The following is a 25,257-nucleotide window of genomic DNA, read 5'->3' as shown; positions in this document are numbered from 1 at the left end:
GTGGTGGTATTCTGCTTTTTGGCTTTTCCCCCTCTCCTTTATTGAGTTATATCTCTTTTTTGTGCATGTAACAGGTTTGCAAAGTGAAAAAGCCCAAAGTCCAGCCCAAACGGAGTTCCCATCTCCAACAGAAAACTCTTGCTCAGAACCGCTTGAAAACAGCTGTTTGTAGTCCTGCCCTTCACTTCCTTTACTTGTGACGTCACAATGCAAACGCGTCATAAAGCTTGCCAAGCAGCTAAGGGGTCAAACCAAGCTAGTCTGAGCGGAGGCCCTTTGGCGCCTCCATTGTAGAAATGTTGTACCTGTACCTGCTTCCAGGTACATTATCTCGTATAACCTCACCTCTGTCCAGGTTCCAAGGGAGCTGAGGGATACTAAAATGTAACGTGAAAACACGACAGAATGCTGATTGTTCAGAGAGAATATTATAATATTCACTGCATCATCATTGCGTGCGGCAGACAGAGGCCAGCAACAGAAAGTTTTATATTTTACAGTTTCCGTATGGAATTTCATCACTAAATCCACTTCTGAGAAGTTTTGAGGGGAGAAATCAGCTGTGTAGATTTCGAATATTGACAGTTTTATGAGAAGTGATGTCGGAACAAAAATGTGCTTGAATATTTTCGGAGTTGAGGAGCTCTGAAAGTGGCTGCGGGGGAAGCCTGTGCCAACCCGCGGGAGGAGCGTGTGAGGCCCCACACTCCCGCCGTCACACAGACCGCTGCAGCAACAACGGCAGAGGAAAACACAGCTGGAAGGTTTTCATACCGCTTATCTGTCTTTACATTCTGAGTAATATTGAAACGTTTTAACTAATAAAAAGAGAAAGCTGTGTGGGTCGCTGGTGTGTGTGTCGCATTGCACATTACATCGTGGCAGTTGTGTGTGGCGTTGCTATGATGACAAGCTACATACTATCTCTGGGTACTATCTGCAATGGAAAACCGAGCAGGGCCGAGTAGAGTCGAGTCTATCGATTTGCTCTATTGTAGCGTTTTTCGGCAAGGCAGCATAGATCGTCAGAACACCTGCAACAGTTCAGCGTTTAGTCCTGATGGTAAGATGTGGAACAATGATGTTGTGGACTTGAGTAACTTATACCATCTGCTAGGTTACGGTCGCAGTCTGAAGCAGCTTTGATTTGGATCACACTACCTTGTTTCTTACGACCCGCCCTTCTCTGCTTCTGATTGGCTAGTAGTCTTTACCTGGGAACTGCGCATGTGCAACTCCCAACAAAGATTTTTTACAAGTAAGATGTATCACTCTGTAGCTCAAGAGCGGCGCGTACAACACAAGGTGAAAAGAGGAGCTGCAGCAATGTGCAGTATGAGAAAAATATGATCTTTTTTGAAAATTAAACCATGTAAACCTGTTCTGGTATAACCCCTAATTAAGATTTTGAACCTGAAAATGAGCATAATACCACCTCTTTAAAATTCTGATTTCAGTATCTTATAGTATAGAGTATATTTTGACTACTTTAAGATGAACACAAAAATCTCATAATTAAAGCAGTATTACTCCACCAGAATGTTATGACAGTCTGGCGAGGGCTTTGAAAACCTAAAAATAAAATGTAATCAAAAATCTCATTTAAAAAAAATCCAAATAATAATTTTGAGACCTTTCATTCTTTACAAATCTATTTCTCCAGGCTAAATCCTGGCTTCGACCCTGATGTCTTGTTGTGATGAAAAGTAAAAAGAAAGTAAAAGAAAATGTGCCACTCTTTCTCTCTCTAAGTAAGAAAAAACAATAAGCAAGAAAAAAGATGAAATTGTAATATTTTCATTGTCAAAATAAACACCAACAAATTTACAGATTTAGCCGAACTGAAACAAATAAGCCCTGAGTAGTAGTGTATTCTTTATGCTGCTGCTTCTGGAGTATTTACTTAAATGTTAATGCCGACTAACTTATGACATATTATTATGGAAAGATGTAAAGAAATAACCTGTGACCTAACCTCTTAAACATGTCTTATCTTTTTCAGCGGGAGGATATGCTATCAGGATATGTACAAATTGTTGCGTTTTATCTCGCCTCCCCTGGGCCTGGGGAAGAAGTGCCCTAACAGGGTGGCTTATAAGGTTTGCACACCCACACAGTCCTTTTGTTTTCAAAGGGATGTGATGGTTTCGGACTGTGAATGTCTGTTCTCATTCCCTGCGGTGCCAGAGAATGACCTAACCACACATGCATACAAACACGAATCGATCCTTCACTAACCAGCTGGCAGGTAACCATGGCGAGTGCAGGAAACAATGCCGCAAGTCAGGCTCCAAAAAAAGGCATCAGATGCAATGTCTATGATATTTTCCTGCTTCTAAACACAGGAATGAAAGAAGAGTGGGCAGTGTAGAGAGAGCATTGTGTGCTTTGTTTCCACTTTGGTTACTGCTAATGTCTTTTAGCATGCTGAAACAGAGTGCATCTTAAAGGAATACTCCAGTGAAAACCTACTTTTGGCTCCCCCTTGAAAGGTGGGTCTGAAGAGTTTTTTTCTAGCTGCTCCTTTGAGAAGGACAATCTCTGTAGTCAGTTTGGATTCAGTCTTGAATAATGGATTCCAATGATGCAGAGTCAATAAGATATTTAAAAAATCCACAATTCTCAAACCACTCCTGCAGCATAATCTATTTCTCCCCTGTTGATCCATATATTCAGTATGTTCCAAAAACGTAATTTCTGAATTGTATATGGAAGCGTAAAGGGGACTATTTTAAAATAATAATGTAAACTTGAAAATCTAAAATGTAAAAACATTATTTTCCATATTATGTGTTATTTGAGTAAAATTTTTAATGAAATGGAAAAGCTGTTTAACATTTCATGTAAGATGTGCCCCACTGCACAGTGGACAAAATAAAATAAACAAAATTATGAAAACGAAAATACAATATAACAATTTATTCTATTTATGCAAGCAATATTTAAGTAAAAATGGCATTTGACATTTCATTTTCAAAGACTTAACCTGCTTTACAGTGGACAATATTCAAATGCAACAAGTGAAACAGCGCCCCAGTCTAGTGCATTTACATTTACAGTACATGTCAACACAGTTTTTTGGGGTCGACATTAAAATGAAAAAGCAATGTGTAAGTCCATTCATCAAGGTTGGAATGAAAAAATATAAATTTGTGTTCTTAACATTAGAACCACCAGGGTTTGTTGTAAACCTATAACCGCCATAGCTAGAAGAATTTACCTGCTATAACAATGCAGTGATTTTGTGAATATTTCTGCTACATGTTGCTCCAACACACTTTGGCAAACATTCAGCACCTTGGCTGTGCATTTACTATAAACACCATCCCCACATTTCAGGCATTTACAGAATGTTTATTCTATTCTATTCATTATGCCTCACCATGCAGGTCGATCACCTGCGCTCTGCATCTGTGAAGGGCACATCCACATGCAGTGGCTCCTTTGATGTCTTCCACTTGTTATAGCCTATTATATTCTAAACAGCTTGAATTTACATGCAGCATACAATTTAGAAAAAACAACTGACTATTGTAGTGTTTTATAGGCGGTAATAATAATAGCCTTATAATGTTGGCAAATTTTTACTGTTCTGCTAACTCCATCGGGCATCCAGAGAATTACACATAGCTACATAAATGTAAAAGTCCAGACAAAAGTATTTATTCGAAAGAAACAATTCCATAATTCAAAGTAGATTTTTACCCAGTGGAAAAATTTAAAATGATCACTTTTACAAAAATACATAGTGTTGGAACACTATATAGTGCCCGCAGGTCAAAAAGTACACAAGGGAGCTGCACGCTCTCTTGAAGGGATCGCAAAACACACCTCTATCACAGGGAAAAACTAGGCTACTGCGGAATTAGTTTTGATGATCATAGCCTACGCAAAAGCTATAGGCCCTAAGCATTGCTTTTATGCAGCTTGTATGTATGTTTACTTCATGCAAGTGGATCTCTGTCAGATAATGATCTTGACATTTTTAACAATAGGGGGCGCTACATAACACACTTTTAGGGAAAAGTCAAAGGCTGTGGGACTTGAATATTATATTGGAAAAAAAGTTACATTCAACCGAAAAACAGCTGCGGGTAAAGTTGACGGCGGTTCTGGTGTTAAATAACCCAGTCACTGATTGAGAAAAACAAACTTTTTTCTTTTTTTTACAATGTATGCTCAAAATTCTAAACAAGAGAGCTAAATGAACAACTTCCGTGTCCTGCCATCGCCTCAAAGTAGCTCTGCAGCTCTGCTGCATGTACCGTATATAGCAATCTATTGGAGCGTAGCAAATATAAGGGTCATTGGCGGAGAAGTGGATTATGTTGCAATGAGTGCTTGTAGAAGTTTCTGAGCATGTTTTTACTTTTTATTGTGAGACTGGGTTGTCATTGGAATCCATTGTACTGTGAATCCTACAAACATTTCAGAGCCCCCTTTCAAGGCTACAGGTGGTGAATGTTTGATACTCCAAAGATAGATTTTTGGTGGAGTAAGCCTTTAACATAAAATGCGCTCTCATTCCCAAATGCATTTCTTCCACCAGTGTCCTCCCATCCAGAAATCTCTGCACAGGGAATCCTCTGGAGCATCCTTCCCTCCTTCCTCCTCTGGGATCCATTCCTGAATCCTTAAATCCAGCTAGGATGGCATTCCAGATCATGATATCCTGGAAATCTTATTAACAAGGATTTCTGTGTTTTCCTCTTTTCCCCCCTCCCATTCTCTCTATTGGATGTTGCCACTTTCTGTCATGATGTAACATCCCCTACCTCTTCTAATCCCATCACCTCCTCACCTGGGAAACCTTCATACCTCCCTCCATGAACTCCTACCATCATTCTCCCGGGAAGCGGCCGCATCACTTACCATGATATGTGCGAGATGCTTCGCGACATGTCCCCTCCGCTAGGTTTGGGAAAGAAATGTCCCCCCAGAGTCGCCTATAAGGTAGAATTACTCCTTCCTCCTCCATACCCCTCCGTCTGCAGTCACCTGTAAAACATACAACATCAGGCTTCTATCAGTGTGTCGTAGTTGGTTTCTTCTGGCCTGCTGTTGTGTTGTTCTTTCTGTTCATCTGTGAAGCTCTGTGGCCTGTCCTGCTCTGTGAAGGTTTACTGTATACTCTGTTCATCTACTGGAGGGCCATGCAACACTTATGAATAAAAATAGTTCAGAGAGCTGAGCAAAACTATAATATGTGACAGTTCTCCACAAATTGAGAACGTACTGAGTTCTACTGAGCTTTTTAGCCTAATTTGGCTCATAGTTTTGGTTTTAAAACAGTCTCAGCGCATTGAACTTTGTTTACAGTAGCAGCTGTTTGGTCAGACAAACTCTGATTAGGGTGTACTCACACTAGGCGATCCGTACCGTGCCCCAAGCACGTTTAACCCCCAAACTCCGGTTCGTTTGACCAGTGCGATCGCTCACAGTTAAGCGTAATGTGTCCGAGCCGGGCCCACTTGAAACGGTGGGCTCGGCCACAGTTAGGCTGGACTCCGGCACGGTACACATCTAATGTGATCGCTAAGCATGCCGGAGCACGGAACCCCGACACAAACTCCACTGTGCCGTGTGAGAAAGAGCGCGCTTTTTTCTTCCAAAGAGTGCAGTGTTGCCCACAGAATGACAGTCAATATTGACTTCCATCTATTTACAGCGTGCTTACCTCGACAACCTGGTGTGATCTAACGTTAACATAACTCTCTTTATTAGCTAGGCTCCTTACATGCTCGCTAATAACTTTTTTAAAGGTGGGTCTCTGAAATTGACTGTTGTGTTGGACAGATTTGTGCAGCGGTGTTCATGAGAGACAGAGAGAGAGAGAAAGACACTCTGTAATCAACTACGATTTTAAATAGACCTAGTAAAATAAATCACACATCAATATATGGCGGTCGGCCTTGATACTGTGGCAGGCTGCCACAAACAAATCAATGTATGGGAACACTGACTGAGTGATGACATAAAGTGCTCCGGCTCAGATCGTTAGGCGCAAAGTGAGCGCAGGCCCATGGGGGAGTGGGGAGGGGGGACAATCATGCTCGCGCACGGTACAAGGCAACCGGGCCTAGTGTAGAGTACACCCTAACTCACTGTACACCACCTGTCCAGCACCAAATGAGAGACAGACAAGATCTAACTTTGTCAAATACCTTGGATTATGGAAAAAATATGTGCAGAACTACCACTGTTACCTCAGAACTAATGTTCCCTTCAGCCTCAGATGTAGTATGTGTTTAGTGCTATTTAGCATGTTAGCATGCTAATGCCTGTAACTATGATCTTGAACCATAGACTATATATAAAGATAAACAAATCATCTCCACTTCCACCTCAGCTGAAAAAATGTATTTGACCTCTACTTAGATTTTTTATTTGGCCAATGTCACATCCGCTAACAGGAGGGGGGTGGTTTAGACCTATACTGCAGCCAACAACAATGAAATTAGGTGAAAGGTGATGTATTTCAGTCCCATCTGGATTCAGACCACTACAAGATGGGCCATTTAAGAACACTTTCACCGTCATCCATCAGCTCCTGCATTGACTTGATTGAAGGAGAACCTGGCACATTTATCCTATGAGTATATGTAGGACTTGTACACTAGTGAAGAGGGAGTAGCCAATATATAACTCACCAATCCCCAGGTAGTCCCTCTAGGAGCTGTTTACCTTTTAGCATACAGACTTAATGTGAATGGTTCCAGTGCATGCACAGCTGTCGAAATGAATCACAGTTAAAGCAGCCCTGCCCTTGCCCCAGTTAAAAATGTCTGGGTCTGACGTGGTCACATCTCTAAATATAACTCCTGTTTTTGTGAATCGACAGAGGAAGACATGAACAAAGACACAGCGAGAGCAGCAGCAAAGCTAGCATTTTTTCCCCATCTCTATTTTTCTATTTTTTCCCCCTCCCACTGCTTTGCAGTTGATCACGGCCCTTGTTAACCTCCCTTCTTGCTGAACACATCTTCCCCTGACAGTCACAATTGTCCCTGCTACCCTCTCGTTTCCAGCTTTGTGTTTCGTCTTCAGGCTAAGTTTCACTCTCTTTCGAATGATCTTTCTTTCAACCTCTCAAGGGTTTTGCATCCTTTCTTCCCTTTCCTCTAGCTTCACTGTGTGTACGTGTGTGTGTGTGTGTGTGTGTGTGTGTGTGTGTGTGTGTGTGTGTGTGTGTGCCTGGTAAGCATGTCCTCTGCATATGTGCTTTTTGATTATGTGTTTCTTTGTTTGTCTGATGCTCTTGTCTGCAGTTACCATCCTTCTGCCCTCTGTTTCTGGGCAAAAGACGCGAGACTTTACATGCGTAGATGCTTTCCAGTTGAGGCGCTTACTCCCCCTCCTCCTTCTCCTCCCGTCTTTCCCTGTCATCTTGCCATCTCTTAATACTGTATTGTTATGCTCCCACAGTGAATATACTTTCTCCTTAAATCTTTTATCTCTGCTTGAAGGAAATGGGAATCATCAGCTACAGTTGTCCTTTTGTCGCAATTGTTTCTGATGGTTTTTACTTTCGCCTTTCAGTTAATTTTTTTCCCCTTTTAATTAGAAGATCTATATCCAGTACATGCCTCTACCACCCCTTAATCCTCACTGTGAATGTGGTGTACTAATTCAAACATGTGTGTATGAATCATTTCATTTCATTTCATTGCAGCATTGATCCAGAAGTCCTGCATGGTGTGGATTTAATGCAGCTCCGTTTGTACTTTTATAAATGAATGTCTGATGATTTTTAAATATCATAACTGTCTGTATGAATACTGATTCATTAAGAATAATAGAGCCTCTGTGCTGCCCAGTAATTGTCACTAATCACTAATCTAGATGTTTGAATCTATAACATGTCAGAAAATAAGGATAACTCAAGATATATATATATATACTTTTGTTTTTGCCCCCATTCATCATGAGCTGAACTCAAAAATCTTAGACTTGTTCCTATTTCTCTCAAATATTGTTCAAAAATCTGTGTTAGTGTCAAGATGCTGATCAGACAGCATGGGTATTGCACAGGTGTGCCTTAGGCTGACCACAATAAAAGGCCAGCCTAAGGCACACCTGGCTTCTGGTGGATTTGAGATAGTCTCATAGCAACAGCAGCAGCCATAAACAGCACAGAGCTCCCTGCACTGATGTGTTTAGTGTGTGTGTATGCTGGTCACACAGGCTGAGGCCTTTGCATGGCCTGTAACTTTTAATTAACTTATCGAGTAATAATTTGACAGAAAATTAATTGCAACAATATTCCTAAATGATTAAGTCGTTTAACAAAACATTCACTCCTCAAATGTGAGGATTTTCTCTGTTTCATATCATTATAAATTAAATATCTTCTGTTTTTTCTGGACAGAACAAGACACTTGAAAACTCTAGGATATTGTGATGGGCATATTTTACTATTAGTTAGTTGTTTAGTCTATATAAGTTATAGACTAAACATTTAATAGAAAAAAAAACAATCAACAGATTAATCATCAATGAAAATAAGTATTATTTGCAGCCTTAACATATAACTGTGGAGGTTCTTCACCTGATACTTTAAATTAAGTTACTTTGTATGCTAGACTGAAAAAATACAAACAAATATTCATTACTTTGTACTCATTACATCCAAAGCTAAAATTTAAAACAGCTCATTTGACTCATAGCTACATCTTAAATCCAGTCTCCTTTCCCTGAGCTGTTGATAGTTCGTTCCTGGTTCATGGCTCTTCCTTTTTGCTTCCATCCCTCGCAGCGCTTGGTAAAGATGAACATGCCCATTGCAGATGACAACACGGTGCACTTCACCTCCACATTGATGGCCCTGATTCGCACGGCCCTGGAGATCAAACTGGCATCTGGTGAGAGACTAAAACTACAAAATCCAGAATCCCTTGCGGCCGGACTGAGGGCTCTAATGTTAATGTGAATGGCGGTGATCGCTCTGGTGCAGATTTGATGTGACATGTTTATGGGCGCATCCCCAGGGGTCCTGGCGCAGCGTTTGTGCGATGCTGACCTGAAGAGGGAGTTAAACCGAGTCTGGCCCAACCTGTCGCAGAAGACCGTCGACCTGCTGGTGACGCCACACAAATGTGAGTCGCAGTTTTGTTTGGGTTCTACCCAGGAGTTTGCTTGTCACTTTACTTTTTCTTGTTTATTTTTGTAAATTTAATCTTTTAAAATTGTCTTTTTATATGGCTGTGCACTGGCTCCTATTTAGTATTTTGTGTATTTTATTGAGTCCTAAATGTCTTACTTTCCTGAAAAATAACTGCTGAAAAATACAGACTCTGGTGAGATAATTGTAGCCTGTTTCCAGTCCTAATTAACATGTTTCACTTTAACCTTGAATGTAGTTCATTGATCTGTCTTATTGTCTTTTTTTAAGATTCTAACACTCATTTATAGATATTTCTTGAAAGAAATAATCATACAACACTGGCAGGTTTTTAACGTGACTTGAAACTAAGTAAGACTAAAGTCTGTTTTTGAGCCATAGAGGTTTTAGCTTCTAAACACACAATACAAATCAACACATTTCACAGATGTTCTAGATTCTAGAGAAGATTTTAGAGTAGTGCCTGTTTTCTTGATGTTAGTGCACTGATATGAATTATTCTGCTTTTCTTTTCAACATGCTGACTCAAATATAAAGAAAAGTCAAAATAACAACACTGTGTACAGCTTACTGTTTTTCAAGTAAACATGACAGTAAGGCTCAGTTCACACCCACACCGCCCAGGCATACTGTCCATGCCCCCCCTCTCTGAGCTGTCCTTTGTTGCCCATCTGGCGCCATCTACTGCCCACATGGAGGAACTGTCTCTCACTCTTTTCTCCTCTTCTCCAGACAATGAGCTTACTGTGGGGAAAGTCTATGCAGCGCTAATGATCTTTGACTACTATAAGCAGAATCGTGCCAAAAGACTCCAGCAACAGAATTCTTCTGGGGGACCTCAGGTAAAGAGCTGAGGCAGGAAAGAACTGAAGGGAGAAGAAGGGAGATGATTTTGTGTGTAAAAGGATTTTTATATCTATTTATATTTTCTATTTCTGCTGACTAAACAAGACTAACAAGACATAACCCCTTGATATTTCAGACACACATGCATCAGGTGTCTAATTTCAAAGTTTTCAGCTCATTTTTTTAGTGATGTCTTAAGACATTAACTCCTGAACTGAGCCGAATAAAAAGACAATTTTTTTTTTTGCATCATTAACCCATGTTTTATTCCTTATATCAAACTCCAGCTTTGTTGTGGCCAAATCTTCTTAGTTTTATGAAATTCTGAAGCCATTTAAGTACTTTTTTACATTTAAGTAGTATTTTTATTAGGATTTTCTTAAATTATAGAATATTTCCATTGTTTCCAGCAGGGGTGTCGTGTGGTAGTCAGAACTATGCATATTTAAAATTCATCTGCCAATGGGGTGAAGTCATTTCACTTGCTTTGTATATGAATTAATAGCGACATGAACTCATTTCAAGTGATCCAATTGTCATTTTGGTGATACAGCTGCAGCCACCTGCGCTACTCTGTCTTACACATGCTAATTAACTTTTGAAAACTCAATAATAGACTTAATAAAAGACATAAGAGGATCATTTTTATTATTTAATACAGTAACATTTGACCTTCTACTCGCATATAAACTCTCATTTAAACTGATCTGGTGTCTTTCAGTGTATATACAATTTTTTATGCTGGTACCTGATATATTAAAATTGTTAATATAATGACTTTGTAATGACTTTATGACATTTGCTGTTGATCTCTACTGCAGAGTAAACTGGGGGCGTTGTTCCGTCCTATGCTGCCCCTCACTCACATACTGGAAGTAGAACCGCCAATGTCCAGCCCCAAACAGCCCCTTCCACCCAAGCCTGAGCCACAAGCAAAGCTAGATACACTGCCCACCACAACCACCACCTCAGTTAAAAGGGACGCAATGTAAGTGACCGTCTCCTCTGTCACATACAGTAATAATGATTTTCACAAATGTAACCTATTCACATCCTGAGGAACATTGCTTTTAATTCCTTAGCAGTGGTAGAAGCGCCACCCTATGACCACACCAACCACAATAACAATCTGGATCAAATGAGTCCATTTATCATTGACGACTTTATCACATTGTATTATATCTAAAACAAACCAAAACAATTATTAGTTTTATTATCGATAAATCAGCCGATTATTTTCTCGATTAATTGATAAATTGTTTGGCCTTTAAAACATCAGAAAACTGTGAAAAACGGCCATCACAATTTCCTAGAGCTCAGACTGACACAATCAAAACAGTTTTGTCTGAAACTCAAAGATATTCAATGAACTATATCGTAAGCTGAAAATTTGACACCATAAAATGTTTGGCATGAATGCTTTAAATCACATAAAGGATTAATTGATTATTGAAATTATTTTTTTCTTTTAAACACTGACAGGTGAATGTTGTGCAACCAAACACTATCCTTGGTTATTTAAAAAAAAAAGGTCTTTCCTCAGTTTATATTTTATCCTACAATGCTGATAAGTTACCAATATTACAGTCAGAGCTCTTGTCTGTTCGTATACAGACTAAACCAGAGGAGTGCCATAAAACATTCCCAGTCCGGAGATATTTCTCAGGCAGCACAGAGACCCAAAGGCCGAAGGAAACTACAGAGAGGCCAGTCAGAGGATGTGTCATATTCCACCAGACCTCAGGTACACCGACACCAAGAAAACTCCATCATCTAAATGTCATTTTACATTCGAACTTTGTGTTGCCTTCATACATACTACTTCTTTTTCTGTCAGGAATTGGTTGAACTGCAGCAGGTGGAGAACATTTCAGACACAGAGGGCTATCCAAGCCTGGAAGGCCACTGCAGAGCGGCTTCTCTGCCTAGACTCAATGCTGAGTACTACGTAAGCTCTTCAGTGCCCATGATGCCATGCCTCTTGTCTTACTGCTCATTCACAGTTGTTTTGTATGAGCAGCATTCTTGTGATAATATCAGGTTTGGAAAATGCAGACAGCGTGGATACCTGTTGACCCCAACCTCACCGGTCTGACAAGTTCACATGTTTTTTGCCAAGGAGGAAATTCAGGATAGAGATGGACAGCAAAGGAGATTAACAGAAAAAAACTTGTTGAATTACTGCTGCTACTTCTAAAAACGGAGAAGAGCTATCATATTAGCCCGTAAGCTGTGACTATGATAACCTGCTTGCTACTTTATGCTTTATCACACTTATATCATGAGCAACTTCATTATGAGAAACACAGCCATTGCAAAACCTAAAATCTCTTTCCCCATTCAAGTGGTGCCACACTACTAGTATTGTCATATCCTGATTAAACATTTTTAACTAATTAGCTAATTTACAAAAAAAGGCAGGAGTATTGTATATTTGGATATCGAATGACCAGTTGAACTGGAGTCAGTGTTCTACTAGATGAGCCTGTTAAGTCTCAATTATTAAACCCAGCCTTGGTCATGTTTTAGTGGAATTGCCTTTTTTTAAAGGAATAGTTTAACATTTTGGGCTTTCCGAGAGTCACATGAGAAGATGGATACCATAGCTATGTTCCTGCCTTAAGTATGGAGTTGGTGCTTGCTGTGCTTACAATAAGAAGTAGTTAAAAGACTCATCAGTGATTATATCATGTACATAACTCCCCCTAAAACCACAAATGTTGATTTTACATTTGTGTGTGCGTAGAGATTAAATAAATTATATATAATGTGTTTATTAGTGAGCTTTAGAGGTGTTAGTAGGTGTGTGTTTTAACTTTGGACAGCGCCAAGCTAGCTGTTTCTCCATTTTTCCAGGCTTAATGCTAAGCTAAACTAACCATCTCCTGGCTCTAGCTCCATACTTAATGCATCCACACGAGACTGAAAGGGATTTTCTTCTCTGACACTCAGAAAGAAACCATCATAGCATATTTCCAAAAAATGTTTAACTATTCCATTTAGTCCATGTCCCCTGCAGTCCAAATATTGAGATATTAAAAAGGGATGTGAATGAAGATGATGTGCTTTTTATTTTTATAAATTTCACTTATTTTCATCCATGTTTCAATTTTTTGCTCTCTTAATGTCATTTTGTGAGTAGCTGCTCTTCTCTGCTGCATATGGATGTCATGTCAAGAGGATTTGTCTGTCCATCATTTTTCACCTGTCCGATCTTGTCAGTTTAGCTTTGCTGTTTGCCTGTCTCTGTGTTTTTGTCTGTCTCTCTCTCCGTCACCCTGCTGTCTCCCACAACACTTAACATGTGCTTTCCTTAAGTTTATGTTGCATTTAATGTCACACTCTCTTTTTATATGATAAGGCTGGGGTTATCCTGTATTTTTGTTATGGTCAACACATCCCGTGAAAAGACTAAACCAGTGATGTTGTCGGTCCAACCCTCTCTAATTTGCAATTTCCTGCCCCTTTGTACCAAATGAGGATGTAATGCTTTAAAAACTGCTCATGAATATGTAGTTTTGTGTTTCATCAAACAGCTGGCCACTTTAGTTTTTAGCATGTTACTCGAAAAGGAGAAAGTAGTGCATTTGTCCATATTTCCAGCAGCAGGACAGTGTATGTGTGATTGAGTCAAAATAAACTACAGTGTTTGTGTGTGTGTTCATGGTTAATGAAGGAACATGTCACCCAGTGCCCAGTGTTGCTCAGTGTTTTTAAAAGTGTATGACAACAATGCAACGCTGTGGCGCAGAGAAATAAGGATCACAACACTCGTTAGTAGGAGTAACACATTTTTGGTTTTGGTGTTTTCATACGATTTATTGACAGTAAGAAAAATATAGAATATCACCAGCCTTATTCTTCTTGAGTCTCTGCTCTCCTCTTCTGTCTTCCCTTTCTCCTGATTTCGATCCACTGCTAATGTTTTGCCCACCTCCCTCTTGTGTGTGCTGTCTGATAGCGGAGCCACCCTCGCCACGCCCCTGGGACCCACCTGGCAGTATGTACCACCTGTTGTGCCACCTCTGTCTTTCTCTTCTTCTTCTTCTCCTCTCGTTCTCTCCCTGTTTTTCTTCTTCTCACATGTCTGTGTTTGCCTCCATGTGCTCCTCTCATCTCAGTGTGGAGTTCATACCCTCTTAACATCATGGACAAAGTGACCCTCCTATATATACATTATACACTGGTCATTCCATGAAATTGCTAATAGACATAATACATGCAACACACACATTTAGATTATCCACAAAGAACACCCAGATTCCATCCCTGGAAAAGTATTTGTATGTGTATCCAGGGTATGTCAAGCACTCTGTCCTGCTTTTCAGCCATTAACTACAGCAGTACAGTACTACACTTTGGTAAAATGTGGTTGTGTGTACGTGAGTGTTGTTTCATGTTACGTAGTAGTGTGTAGTAGTGTAGTAGTCTGTAGTTTTTTGTGAGTTGGTGTGTGATTGTGAAACAAGGCAGGGACAGTACTGCTGCTTTCTTGCTTTGAAATAACTATTATCTTTAAACTACACCACAAAAGCTCGTCCAACCTTATCGGTCATTTGATGTTACTTTCAGTCTTAAAATCTTTTTTTCTCACTCATAATAACAAAAGCAAACAGAACAGGGCTGATATACCTCTGGAATATTTCACTGACCTGCACTTTAAGACTCTTTGAAAGAAACAGGTGGAATTATTTTTTCTTGTTAATAGCATATCATGGTAATCTAAAAGATAAGATTTTAAGACTGCATCCTAATTTAAAAAATGACTTGGTAATATGAATATTTTCCAGTGTTGTGATATTGTTGTTCCTGACTGTAGCTACAGGCTAGGCTGTGGGATGTGAACAAGAGGAACAGCACAACCACCCTAGTCTGTGAAAGTCATTGAATGAGTCATTGAAATCATTGAAAATAGTATTTCATCAACAAATTGTTTGCCCCCTTAAATCTTGAATAACTATTACCTAAAAGACATAATCTCGGCAGTAACCAGCAGGTGGGGTGGTAACTTAGCTGCTGTTCCAGTTCCCTATCACATCAGTTTATTGCCTGTTAGCTGTACTGGTCAGTAAAAGGGAGAGAAGAAGTAGGTGGGGTGAGTGTCAGTGTCTTCAACACATTAGTGAAAGTATTAATCCCTGGAGAGAAATTGATGAATTTAAACTTTTAAAGGAATACACCACCGTATACTTAAAGTTGCTATAATCAATATTGTATAATAATATTGTATCAAAAGACAAACCCAACTCTGTAGCTCCTCTTGGCTTCACAGCTTAAGCTGTACAGCGAGTTATTGTTAAGCTTTACTGTTTTGATTCACTCACGAGGCAGCTGTTTTTAGTGAAAAAGCTTTAACAACCTCAAGTACGCTATCTGCTCGGCACCAAATGGCAAACAGGCAAAGTTATAAAGACTATCTGGTGAACATAGCAGAGCATTTAGCAGCTAAAGAGGTTGATATTTCCCACAGGATTTGGTAGAGTCCAAAAACAGAGCTAAAAGAGAGTGAATATTGGACTTACATTCTTGAGGTGGCCAGAAACCCTCCAAATGAATGCTAATGCTGCTCTGTGACTGCTCGATGTGTAAATAAGCAACTGTTTGCTAACAAGCTGGCAATATCAACTTATAAGGAGATAATGTGGTCGTGTCTAGATGGTAACCCTAGATTTGCGAAACTCTTGTACGTGAGCACTTTACTCCACATGCGCTGGCAATCTCAGGTATACTAGGACTTTAAAACATTCTATAACAATGGCGGTGACAAGTGATTTATTATTTTTAGACCTAGCTGACTTATTATTTCCATTTTTTTAAAATGTGTTTTTCAGTTATCAGTCGCAGTTTGGTTAGGTTTACCAAAGCTTCAGGGTTTGAGTTAAAATAATAAGTCAGCATTGACTTTTGGCTTCACACAGGGTACAAACAGTGGTGTATCCAGTGGTGTGTCCTGCCTTTCTGGCAGAAAGCCGTGCACACTGTGCACAATGAAGAAACATCATGTACAACATGTACAAATCTCGTGAGCGTTTTCGCAAATCTAGGGTTACTATCTAGACATCACCCAGTAAGTCCATTGCTGTGAGTTTGTAATTTCAACATTATTCCCCAAATTAATTTTATGATGCCTGTGCAGCTGAAGTGTTAACATTCTCTCTGATAGCTATCAGGCATAATATTGGTTACAATGAGATGTGGTATGATAGTCCTGAATCAGGTGTCATGTAAAAAAGCGAAAAATACTGGAAAGGCCATTGTCAACGCCCCACCTCTTCTTTGTTCATTAACAGAGACGCCTGCTAGCTTGCGAATTATGTTAGTTTTGTAACAGTAAGTATTTCAGTTCAGTCACAGATGTGTGTTCATTCTTCTCAAACTTTTCTTACATTGGTGCCTGGAGAAGAACGGGTAGAGTCTGTCTTACGATGAAAGGTTGCCGTCCACTGGTTGTGTCATTTGTGTGTCGTGGATATTTTGATGATCCAGTATAAGTGGTTTGGGTAAAACCACAACAGCTGCCCCTCTGCTCTACTATATCCTCACGCCTCCTCGTGTTTACTCTTTCCCTCTCAGCCAATTGTCGACCTCAGTCCTATTAGACGCTCAGCATCCTCGCTGACACAGCAGCACTACCAGGAGGTTGGGCTAAGGGAGTATGACCTGGAACGACCCGGCATGGCGTCAACCACGCCAGGGCAGGTCCAGGGCCAGGACAGAGCCCACCACCATCACCACCACCACCGTTGCCATCGACGCAGGGACAAGGACAGAGAGAAGAAGCAGAGGTCCCTGGACAGAGCATCATCAGTGCAACCGTCCAGCACTGTTGGTGAGACAGAAAAAAACCCTGTATATTATGACGATAATATCGTTGATAGTATTGATAAATTGGATTTTTATAGGCTTTATCATCCTGTACATCATTGAACACAGAACATTAGAACACAAGGTAAAGTCTTTTTTGATGTTCAGACTGACATTAGCACTGCATGAGAAAATGCAGCCCACTTATTTAAAAATAATCAAGGTCTAACTTTTGTAATTCAGCTTCTGAACCACGTTTGTAAACTGCTAGATATGGTCAGCCAAACACAGTAATTATTCAGGAATATTCATATTAAGATACTGAACTTCCAATAGCCCTTTTCAGTAAAAAGTTAATTAAAGTTTAGTGAAACAAGGCATTTACTCCTTTTTAAGCTCTGTGTGATAACAAAACTGTAATCATTTCTGTTCATCACAATCAATACACTGTCACGCTTCCGTTGTTTTATCACAAAAGTCAAACACAAAGTGAAAACACCGTACCTCACCAGTTTGGTGAAAAGAAAAGGTAATTCTTGCCCCTGGAAACAGTAGTTTTGACATTAAAAATGTCCACTGACTTTTTTGGGACATTCATTCACATGTGGTGGTCTTCCTCAGCAAATTTCTCCATGCAACTGAGCAGGCTCCGTCCGCTGAGCTAGTAAGTGGACCTTCAATCGGATTTATTTGTTTTGTGTGTTGTTTCCTCCATGTGGTCCCGTTCTATTGACTCTCAGTCATGTCACCTGATGATGACTAAGATGATGACTCATCAAGTAAAGACTAAGGGAAATTCAATATGCTGTCATCCTGTAATTACTACTTGTGGCCACAGTGGCGCTCTTCAGTTAAAAGTTACACAGTCTTGCTTCACATGCTTTGTTACATCCTCTGGGACTCGCTGACAATACTAATAAAATATTAACATTTTACTATAAATATGTCATCACATAGAGCTTAAAACTCATGAATGAAGTTCATTCAGAAGGAATATTTAAGGTTGTTGAGAGATAAATTACTTTAACACAGCAATATTAATTCATATCAACGAGAATATCCACATAGAAACTTGGCATCACTTTCATGGAGAGAAGGCGATAGCAGGTCAGGCTTTCTTAGTAGATCACTTGGATGTATTAACGTAGTTGCAGAAATTCTTTATAGGATTAAAGTTCCATGATCGGGTTATGTAGGTGAAAGGGTTTCTGCTGGCTTCAACCAGGGATTTTACATGACAGGCTTTCCATTTGATTAGCAGAGAGGGTTGTGAGCTCTCAGAGGAAAATCTGCTTTTCTGGGGATTTCTTTTTCTTTCTTTTTTTGTATCAGTTGTTCCCTATGTTCCCTCTAAATGTAACAGTTATATTTATAAAATGTAGACTGAGCTCTCTGATAAGTGCTGGCATGTCTGATCTGTCTGTTTTGTATTGTTACACACACACACACACACACAAAACACTATTCTACTTCTGACATACAGTAAATCTAAATTGTCTTTTTAAAACTTTTGCCAGACAATCAGGGTGCACCAGCAGTCATTGGCTGTTTCCCATGAATGAGGTTACATCTCTTTCTCGAGCTGAACTTTGGAGTCATCTGTAAAATTCATATAAATAAAATAACAACAGATGATTTGCTGTTGAGGGGCACTAACAATCATTTTAAAGAACTTCACTGTATACTTTTGAATACATTTGCACATGCTTTTACGGCTTATCATTTGGAACAATTTATATATAACTTATTTCATCAGGTAATCTCATAGAGATCTTTTGCAAGGGAGACCTTAGTACAGCAGAGATAAAGGAAACCAAATAGAAGGACTGATACATACTACAAACATAACCAGACAAACAAAGGCACATAAAATATAAAAAAGAAGAAGAATATAGGAATATAGCCAGACATAAAAACATACATAAAGCATTGGAAACAATCAGACACATCAATAAATACATTTGAAGTTTAAAGCTTAAAATGGCCAGCCGGATGAAACATTCAAGTTTTAAAATCCTCTGCAATTCCTTCCATGTATTAGGTGCAACGTAGTGGAAGGCAGTCTGCCCAAGTTCAGTATTTACCCGAGGGTTTACTAGAATGAAACCGTCAACTCTGGCAGGAGACCTTTATAAATACAAATGATAGACTGTAGTTCTCTAATAATGACTAAAACAGAAACAAGTTTTATGCCTGAAGAATGTTAGAGGCAGATTGTTATCTTAAGATAGTTTGATTTGAATAGGAGCCATATGCTTACAAGACTGTGTCATCTGCATAAAAATGGATATTATGTGTCTGTGTTGGAGTGATAATATTGTTTATGTAGAAATGTAAATAGTAAAGGACCCAGCACAGAACCTTGGTACCCCATTATTTGTCCCAAAGGCAGTTGTTTTGAGTCCATCGGTACAGATTCCTTGTGTTGCATCAAACAAATATGCATGAAACAAGTTCTGAGTAAAAACATCCAACCAAGTACCCATGTTGGTCCATTCAAGTATGCTCAGACAGCAACAGCAGACAGTTTATTGCAACAAATGACCAAATTCACAAAATCCTTTTCTCACCTTTCATTTTGCCGTAATATTTTCCTCTAGGTTTGATTTCAGGACTTCTTTTCTTGCCAAGCTTGAGCTAATACAGCCTGAGAGCTGGTGGCTGTGTGTTTTTTGTGTTAACACTGGAGGGCGGCAGCTGGGCTTTATTGCTGAGATAAAAGGCCATAGTGGACAGGTCCAGCCCAGGGATTTATGGGTACCCCTTGGTGAGATAGCAGAACATCCAGCAGCCCTCTCTACATCTATTAAAGTGAGAGGAACCGCAAAAGAGTGAAGTTGTGTTTCACTCCTCATAGCTTGTCATTCTTGAGGCAGATCTGACACATCAGAATGATGAATAGGCTTACTGTGTTTCTGTCATCACAGTTTTAATCTGAAAACTGGAATTATTCCAGCACTGAAGAGAGTAATTTCACCACACTGCTTTGCTTTATGCCACACAACCAAAAGAAACACACACGCACACACATAGATGAGCCATTTGCCTTTAATTAGAGGTGTAATGAAATGTCTTCGAAGACAAATTGACAGTACAAAAACATAATTACATATATCACGAAACTAACACAATTATCACAAATTATCCCAAATCAATTGGCTGAAGCATCAGTGTTGACTTTCAGCACAAGATAATGACCAAGCTGAATTTAGACACAATATGAAGTGAAGAGACCCACTCGTAAAAAATATTGCTCCTGTACACTCCACAGGGTACATTTAATCTTAAATTTTGTTGTAGAATAGAGAATTTGTTGTAGTGCCTGAGTCAGTAGTAAGGTGACTCTTTTTACAAACTTTACAAACAAATAGCTGTACCCTATCCAGTGATTGATTTTGCCACACATGACTCCATGGATGTTTTTGTGTCATGACTATAGAGCGTGGTTTGCTTCTTTTCTCCATTATGGCACTAATGAAAAGAACAATTGCTTCACTACTGACAGAGCAACAGGTGGTCAACAGATTCTTCACACATCCACATTTTTTACATCTTTGAAAATTTGAATTCAACCAGATCTTTACAGATTGATGTTTTGCATTCAAAAGCAATGATGAGATGATAAAAGTGATAGCTAAAAATATACTATATAGTATACTGCATCTTCCACCTGCTCCTTCTCATTTCATTTGGTGGCACCCTCCTCCAGGTTCGTTCACCGACCCTTCAGCTGAAGGTTTGTCTAGAGAACGAGCGAGGGAGCGGGACCGCAGCAGGCCTCATGAGCGGAGGCACCACTCCTCAGCAGGAGAGAAGCAGCGCTACTACTCCTGCGAGCGTTACGGCAGCAGGGAGCAGTGTCACACCAAGTCAGCCGGTCCCAGCCGATCCACATCTCCCGGAGAGGGACAGGACGCTGGTTTGCTCAAACAGGTGAGTTACCTGCTGTGTGTCACTAAGTGATTACCAGCTAACTTGTCCTGCACAGGCTGCAGTCCTCAAACATTTGGACAGTGGCAAATGTTTCATTGTTTTGGCTCTGTAGTCCAGCATATTAGACAGAATAAAACCAAACTGTAAAATTGAGATCACATATCAAAACATCCACAATTATTACACTAGACTGTTCAAATAAAAGCTACAGTTTGGGACTTTAAAGAGTAACTTTAGACCAGACTTAACACTGGCCTCTCTGAGTTTTGAGACGTTTTGAGCCTGCTTCACCTCTGAAACAACAGTGATGTCACAGTGTACTGGCACACCCTGCAGTGCACTTTGACATCATTGCAGCAATGTGAGAAGTTAAACTTTTGGAAGTCATCAAAAACAAGACTTTCAGTGGGTGTTAAGAGGTTCTTTAATCACCAGTGTGTTGGAGCTCTAAACCAACGCAACAAAAAAATATCTCTGTCCTACTTACAGACTTATGTACTGTATGTAAAGAAATGCCTTTCACCGAAGCAAACGCATGTGAAAGCGCTCTAAATTCTCTTAAAAAGCATTAATAGATGTGATTTTGTATCATTTTGTTAGAGCAAGTACAGTATTTCTTGTCTACACAAATTTTAGATATTTAATTTTTTTTCCAAAGTTGGTAAATGTACTTTCTTCTTATTCATACATTGCATTTTATAATTTGTTTTCTCAGCATGGTAGCAGTGTGGTTAGAGCTGGCCCTTTAACGCTCCCCTCGGGCTCGAGCACTCTGGGCCGTAGTCGCAGGCAGCTCCCACAGACCCCCCTCACCCCTCGTCCTGCTGTGGCCTACAAGACAGCCAACTCCTCACCTCTCCCGTCCGGTGCCAGCACCGCTACGACGGGGCACCAGACTCGCTTCAGCCGTGGCCTTTCAGAGCACGATCGCTTATTCGGGGGCCACAACGAGTCCCCGATACCGGTCACCCGCATCGGTTCAGACCCTAACTTAAACCGGCAGCCGCAGGTCGCTTCTCAACAGGCCCTACTTGAAGAGCCGGAGGACACTGTGAGCAGCCACGGAGGAGGACGCTCTGCCAGAACTGCTGCCTCCACCACAGCCTCAGCTTCACACGGAACTGCTGCTGCGCCCGTCACAGCCCGGGCGGGGGTGGTGCCTAATGGGTACCACTTCACCCTCGGGGTGAACTCTGCGTCTGGGCCTGGGAGCCGAGGAAGTCTCAGGGAGAGGGAGGAAGAAGACTGGTGCTAATATGTCAGAAAACTGTTAGCTGAGGACGGTTCAGTTTATCAGTGTTGTACAGCGCGCATGTCCGGTCCAGTGAGCTGACAGGAAGCTGACAGATAAATACAGAAGGAAAGATAGTGAGGAAAAAGCCAGAGGAAAGTGCTGTAAAAAGGGATCAGAAATCATTCCAGCTTTGTAGTGTTACTCTCCTTTTTTATACAACAAACTCTTTAAGGAAAAAAAGACACTGATGACGTTTTCTACCCCCTTTACTTGCACTGAAATTATAGCACACGTGAAGACCCTTAAGTATTTTGCCTTGGCCTGTAAAACCAGTGGAGCAGAAGACAAAAGCCAAAATCCCCTCATTCTTTGAGTGAACGCTGAACTGTGTTTCAGACAGATCTGAATGCCTCATTTCTGGTATTAATATGGCCGCCCGCACTGTTTTTATTTTTGTATGTTTCATTTTGTTTCCTCTCTATGGATGTTTTTTCTTCATCAGCCATTACTTTGTGGTTATCACTTAATTAGGAATATTAGGAAAACAAATTTATTTGGGTCTTAAGCTTCTGCCACAACACCGGACCAAGTGAGTAATGTGACATGGGTTTTCATGATCATGTTTTTGTAAATTGTACCAGACGTACATTTTGAGTGGTCATAGGGACTAGATATCTCTTTTCTGACGTTATGTGGCTGAAAACTAAGTGCCTCGTTTTCCAAAATGTATTAAGATGCAGCCTGGTCAGACAGACTTGAATATACCATAGAGGATGCTGTGTGTACACAGGTGAGAAAAAGTGTAGAGAACAAAGTTTGAATCTGGTATAATGGACAGAATGCAAAAAAAGACAACACTTTTTTGTACTGAATCTTGTGGTAGGTATGTCAGAATTACAGATCCAAAGTAAGCAATGTAGTGCATGCCAGGGTCTTGAACTTGTCAAAAAATAGTGTCTGTACTTTTGCTTAAGGGTGTGTGGTAAGCATTTGCCTTTCTCTTTCAAATATACTGCCAGTCAGTTGGTAGAAATGGTCTCTGAATGGAGAGAAGTGCCATTTTTTATTTCTAATCAACAAAAAATATTCAGAAACACTTGCCTCCTCTAGCATATAGTATATATCTCATCTCTGCCATATTTACCCATATTTCATGGGTTTCCTTTCTTCTTACCTTTCCTCTGAGAGCAGTATTGTGTGAGGGCTTGAAGGCGAGGTTACCTGTTTGTGTATTCACAGGTACAATAAAGAGTTGTGTTGTTGCTGCGGACTGTTGACTTAAAGTAGGGCTATGCAACAAGACGACACTTCATCTGCCCTGTAGCTTTACCCTCTGGAATCTCCAGGTTCAGGCTTTAGTGTGACTGCGACCAAATTTTACATTTATGTATGAAGAGATATAAATTGTAAATGTAATATTATATAATGTACAGTTAACTGAAACACACAGGCACAAATGGTATCAAAGCTGATGTATGTGGATCATGGGGCATTGTTGGTTGGCAAGTTGACTGCATGACGCCTACCTAGACTGAACCACCCAAAATATAAAACTATGTTCTTTCCAGACTTGGGTCAAGTTGTATTTTTAAATCATTTTAGTGTTGTTGTTTTTTTTAAACTTGCTCAGAAAAACAGATGAATAGGATTAATAGAGTGGTTTTAGTGTGAGGTATTCCATCAATAACAGTTTCACATGAGCCTATCGGACCAATACCAAGCTTCTACCCCATGTCCTTATACAGCTGACCTGGCTCAGTAAAAAGACTAAGTATTTTCCATAAAACAACTGAGCAAGTAGTTTTTAGCAAATATTATTTAAAGAAGAGTAAATAGTGCATTTGTTGGGGACTATTGCCAGCTGCGGATTACTACTCATGTGGTGCTAAAGTGAGTTTTTATGGCCACCAGAAGGTGTTTGTGGGATTGACTCAAAATAAACTATAGTGGCCATATTCGTGGTAATGATGTCTGTGGGAGTCAGCCCCGAGCTCATTGATTTCTATTGAAGATGTAATTTAAAAAACAAAACAAATATATCACTTTATTTTTAAAACATCCTCAGTCATTACCTAAAACAGCTGGGCACTGTAGGTTTTAGCAAACGTTACTCAAACAGGAGTAAATAGTGCATTGGTTAGGGGCTATTTTCCCCTGCAGGATTGGATGTTCTAGTGATTATTTAGTGTGGGATTGTTAAGCAAAGAGGAATAAGCTACTTTATGTCAGGCTTTGTAATCACAGACAATACTTAGTTAGTATAGGATCAATTAATTGTTAGGTTTGTATTGACACATGATGCAGTTCATGGATGAAATACCTTTAGATTTCAATTAAATGAAGTAATTGGCCAAAGAACAAATTAATATATTATGGTGCAGATCCAGGATTTGTCAAAAGTGTGTGTTAGGGATTTTTTTAAACATTGACCTTATGGACCTATTTGAATTAAACAAATGTTGCACGTGTATAGACGGATTATATATCACTATGTGTATTTTGAATCAAAATACAAAACAACAGACTTCTAGGTGTCTAAATATCTGTGCTCTTTGTATTGTCCTGGCTTGACTCTAAGCAAGTTCTTAAACATGTAAATTATTAGCAAATATTATTTGATCTAAGTCTGACCATTTCCATGTGTTTTAATTTAACTTTTTGTTGTCTCATATTTTGCAATCTATTTGATGGATCATCTAAAGGGAGACATTTTAGGTCAATAAGGTCAATAAGGTCTAACTGTAGGCATGGCACTGTTCTTTGTAAAGGTAACACAGTAGATTGCTTGTTATCTTCCTGTCTTTAAATGTTTCTGTAAGTTGCCATATTGGAGCAGAGATTTCTCTACGGTACATTTCTAAAAAGATCCAACATTTTCAGACTTCCGACGAGCCCCACGCGAACAGGGTGCCAAGTTTTCCTCTTACACTTTAACTATGGCTGCCCCCGCTGGACATGTCCTGTTTGCATGTTCTGAAATGAAAATGTGCATGTTGCAAAAGAAGAAAAAAAAAAGGAAAAAAAAAGAGGCATTGTTTGACTTCTTTCAGTCCACAATTTGTACAATTTGTTTCCTGGTTGTGTTTTCTGATTATCTAAACACAGGTAAAGTAAAAAAGAAAAAAAAGGAGCTTGATTAACATTTTATCACAGAACCACCAAAGTGGAAACAAGGCTCCTTCTCAGAAAAGATGTGCCGGAGTGGCTAAATCCTTCGCTGCCTGATCTGTTACTTGACTGTCTCTCTCACAGTCATTTCAACTGTACCTATAGATTTTGTATGAATATAAGTAATTGAATAAAGAGGTATGAATATGAA

The 25,257-nt window shown here is 39.8% G+C and overlaps 1 protein-coding gene across 3 annotated transcripts in view; it reads left to right on the top strand.

The window, feature by feature from the left end:
• The window catches only part of cacna1bb (calcium channel, voltage-dependent, N type, alpha 1B subunit, b), an 83,450-nt gene extending 58,193 nt beyond the window's left edge, over positions 1–25,257 (top strand). For all 3 annotated transcript variants that reach the window (XM_046066301.1, XM_046066302.1, XM_046066303.1), the window contains 11 exons: positions 4,857–4,953; positions 8,756–8,861; positions 8,988–9,095; positions 9,854–9,963; positions 10,789–10,955; positions 11,582–11,711; positions 11,805–11,915; positions 13,929–13,967; positions 16,541–16,796; positions 20,481–20,704; positions 21,420–25,257. In XM_046066301.1, the coding sequence (XP_045922257.1) occupies positions 4,857–4,953; positions 8,756–8,861; positions 8,988–9,095; positions 9,854–9,963; positions 10,789–10,955; positions 11,582–11,711; positions 11,805–11,915; positions 13,929–13,967; positions 16,541–16,796; positions 20,481–20,704; positions 21,420–21,959 (1,888 nt within the window). In that variant the 3' untranslated portion in view covers positions 21,960–25,257. The remainder of the gene's footprint in view (positions 1–4,856; positions 4,954–8,755; positions 8,862–8,987; positions 9,096–9,853; positions 9,964–10,788; positions 10,956–11,581; positions 11,712–11,804; positions 11,916–13,928; positions 13,968–16,540; positions 16,797–20,480; positions 20,705–21,419) is intronic.

The sequence above is a fragment of the Micropterus dolomieu genome, linkage group LG13 (assembly GCF_021292245.1).
Source record: "Micropterus dolomieu isolate WLL.071019.BEF.003 ecotype Adirondacks linkage group LG13, ASM2129224v1, whole genome shotgun sequence".
Classification (NCBI taxonomy): Eukaryota; Metazoa; Chordata; class Actinopteri; order Centrarchiformes; family Centrarchidae; genus Micropterus; species Micropterus dolomieu.
The sequence above is the reverse complement of the archived record's forward strand: the minus strand, read 5'-3'. Positions and strand labels throughout refer to the sequence as shown.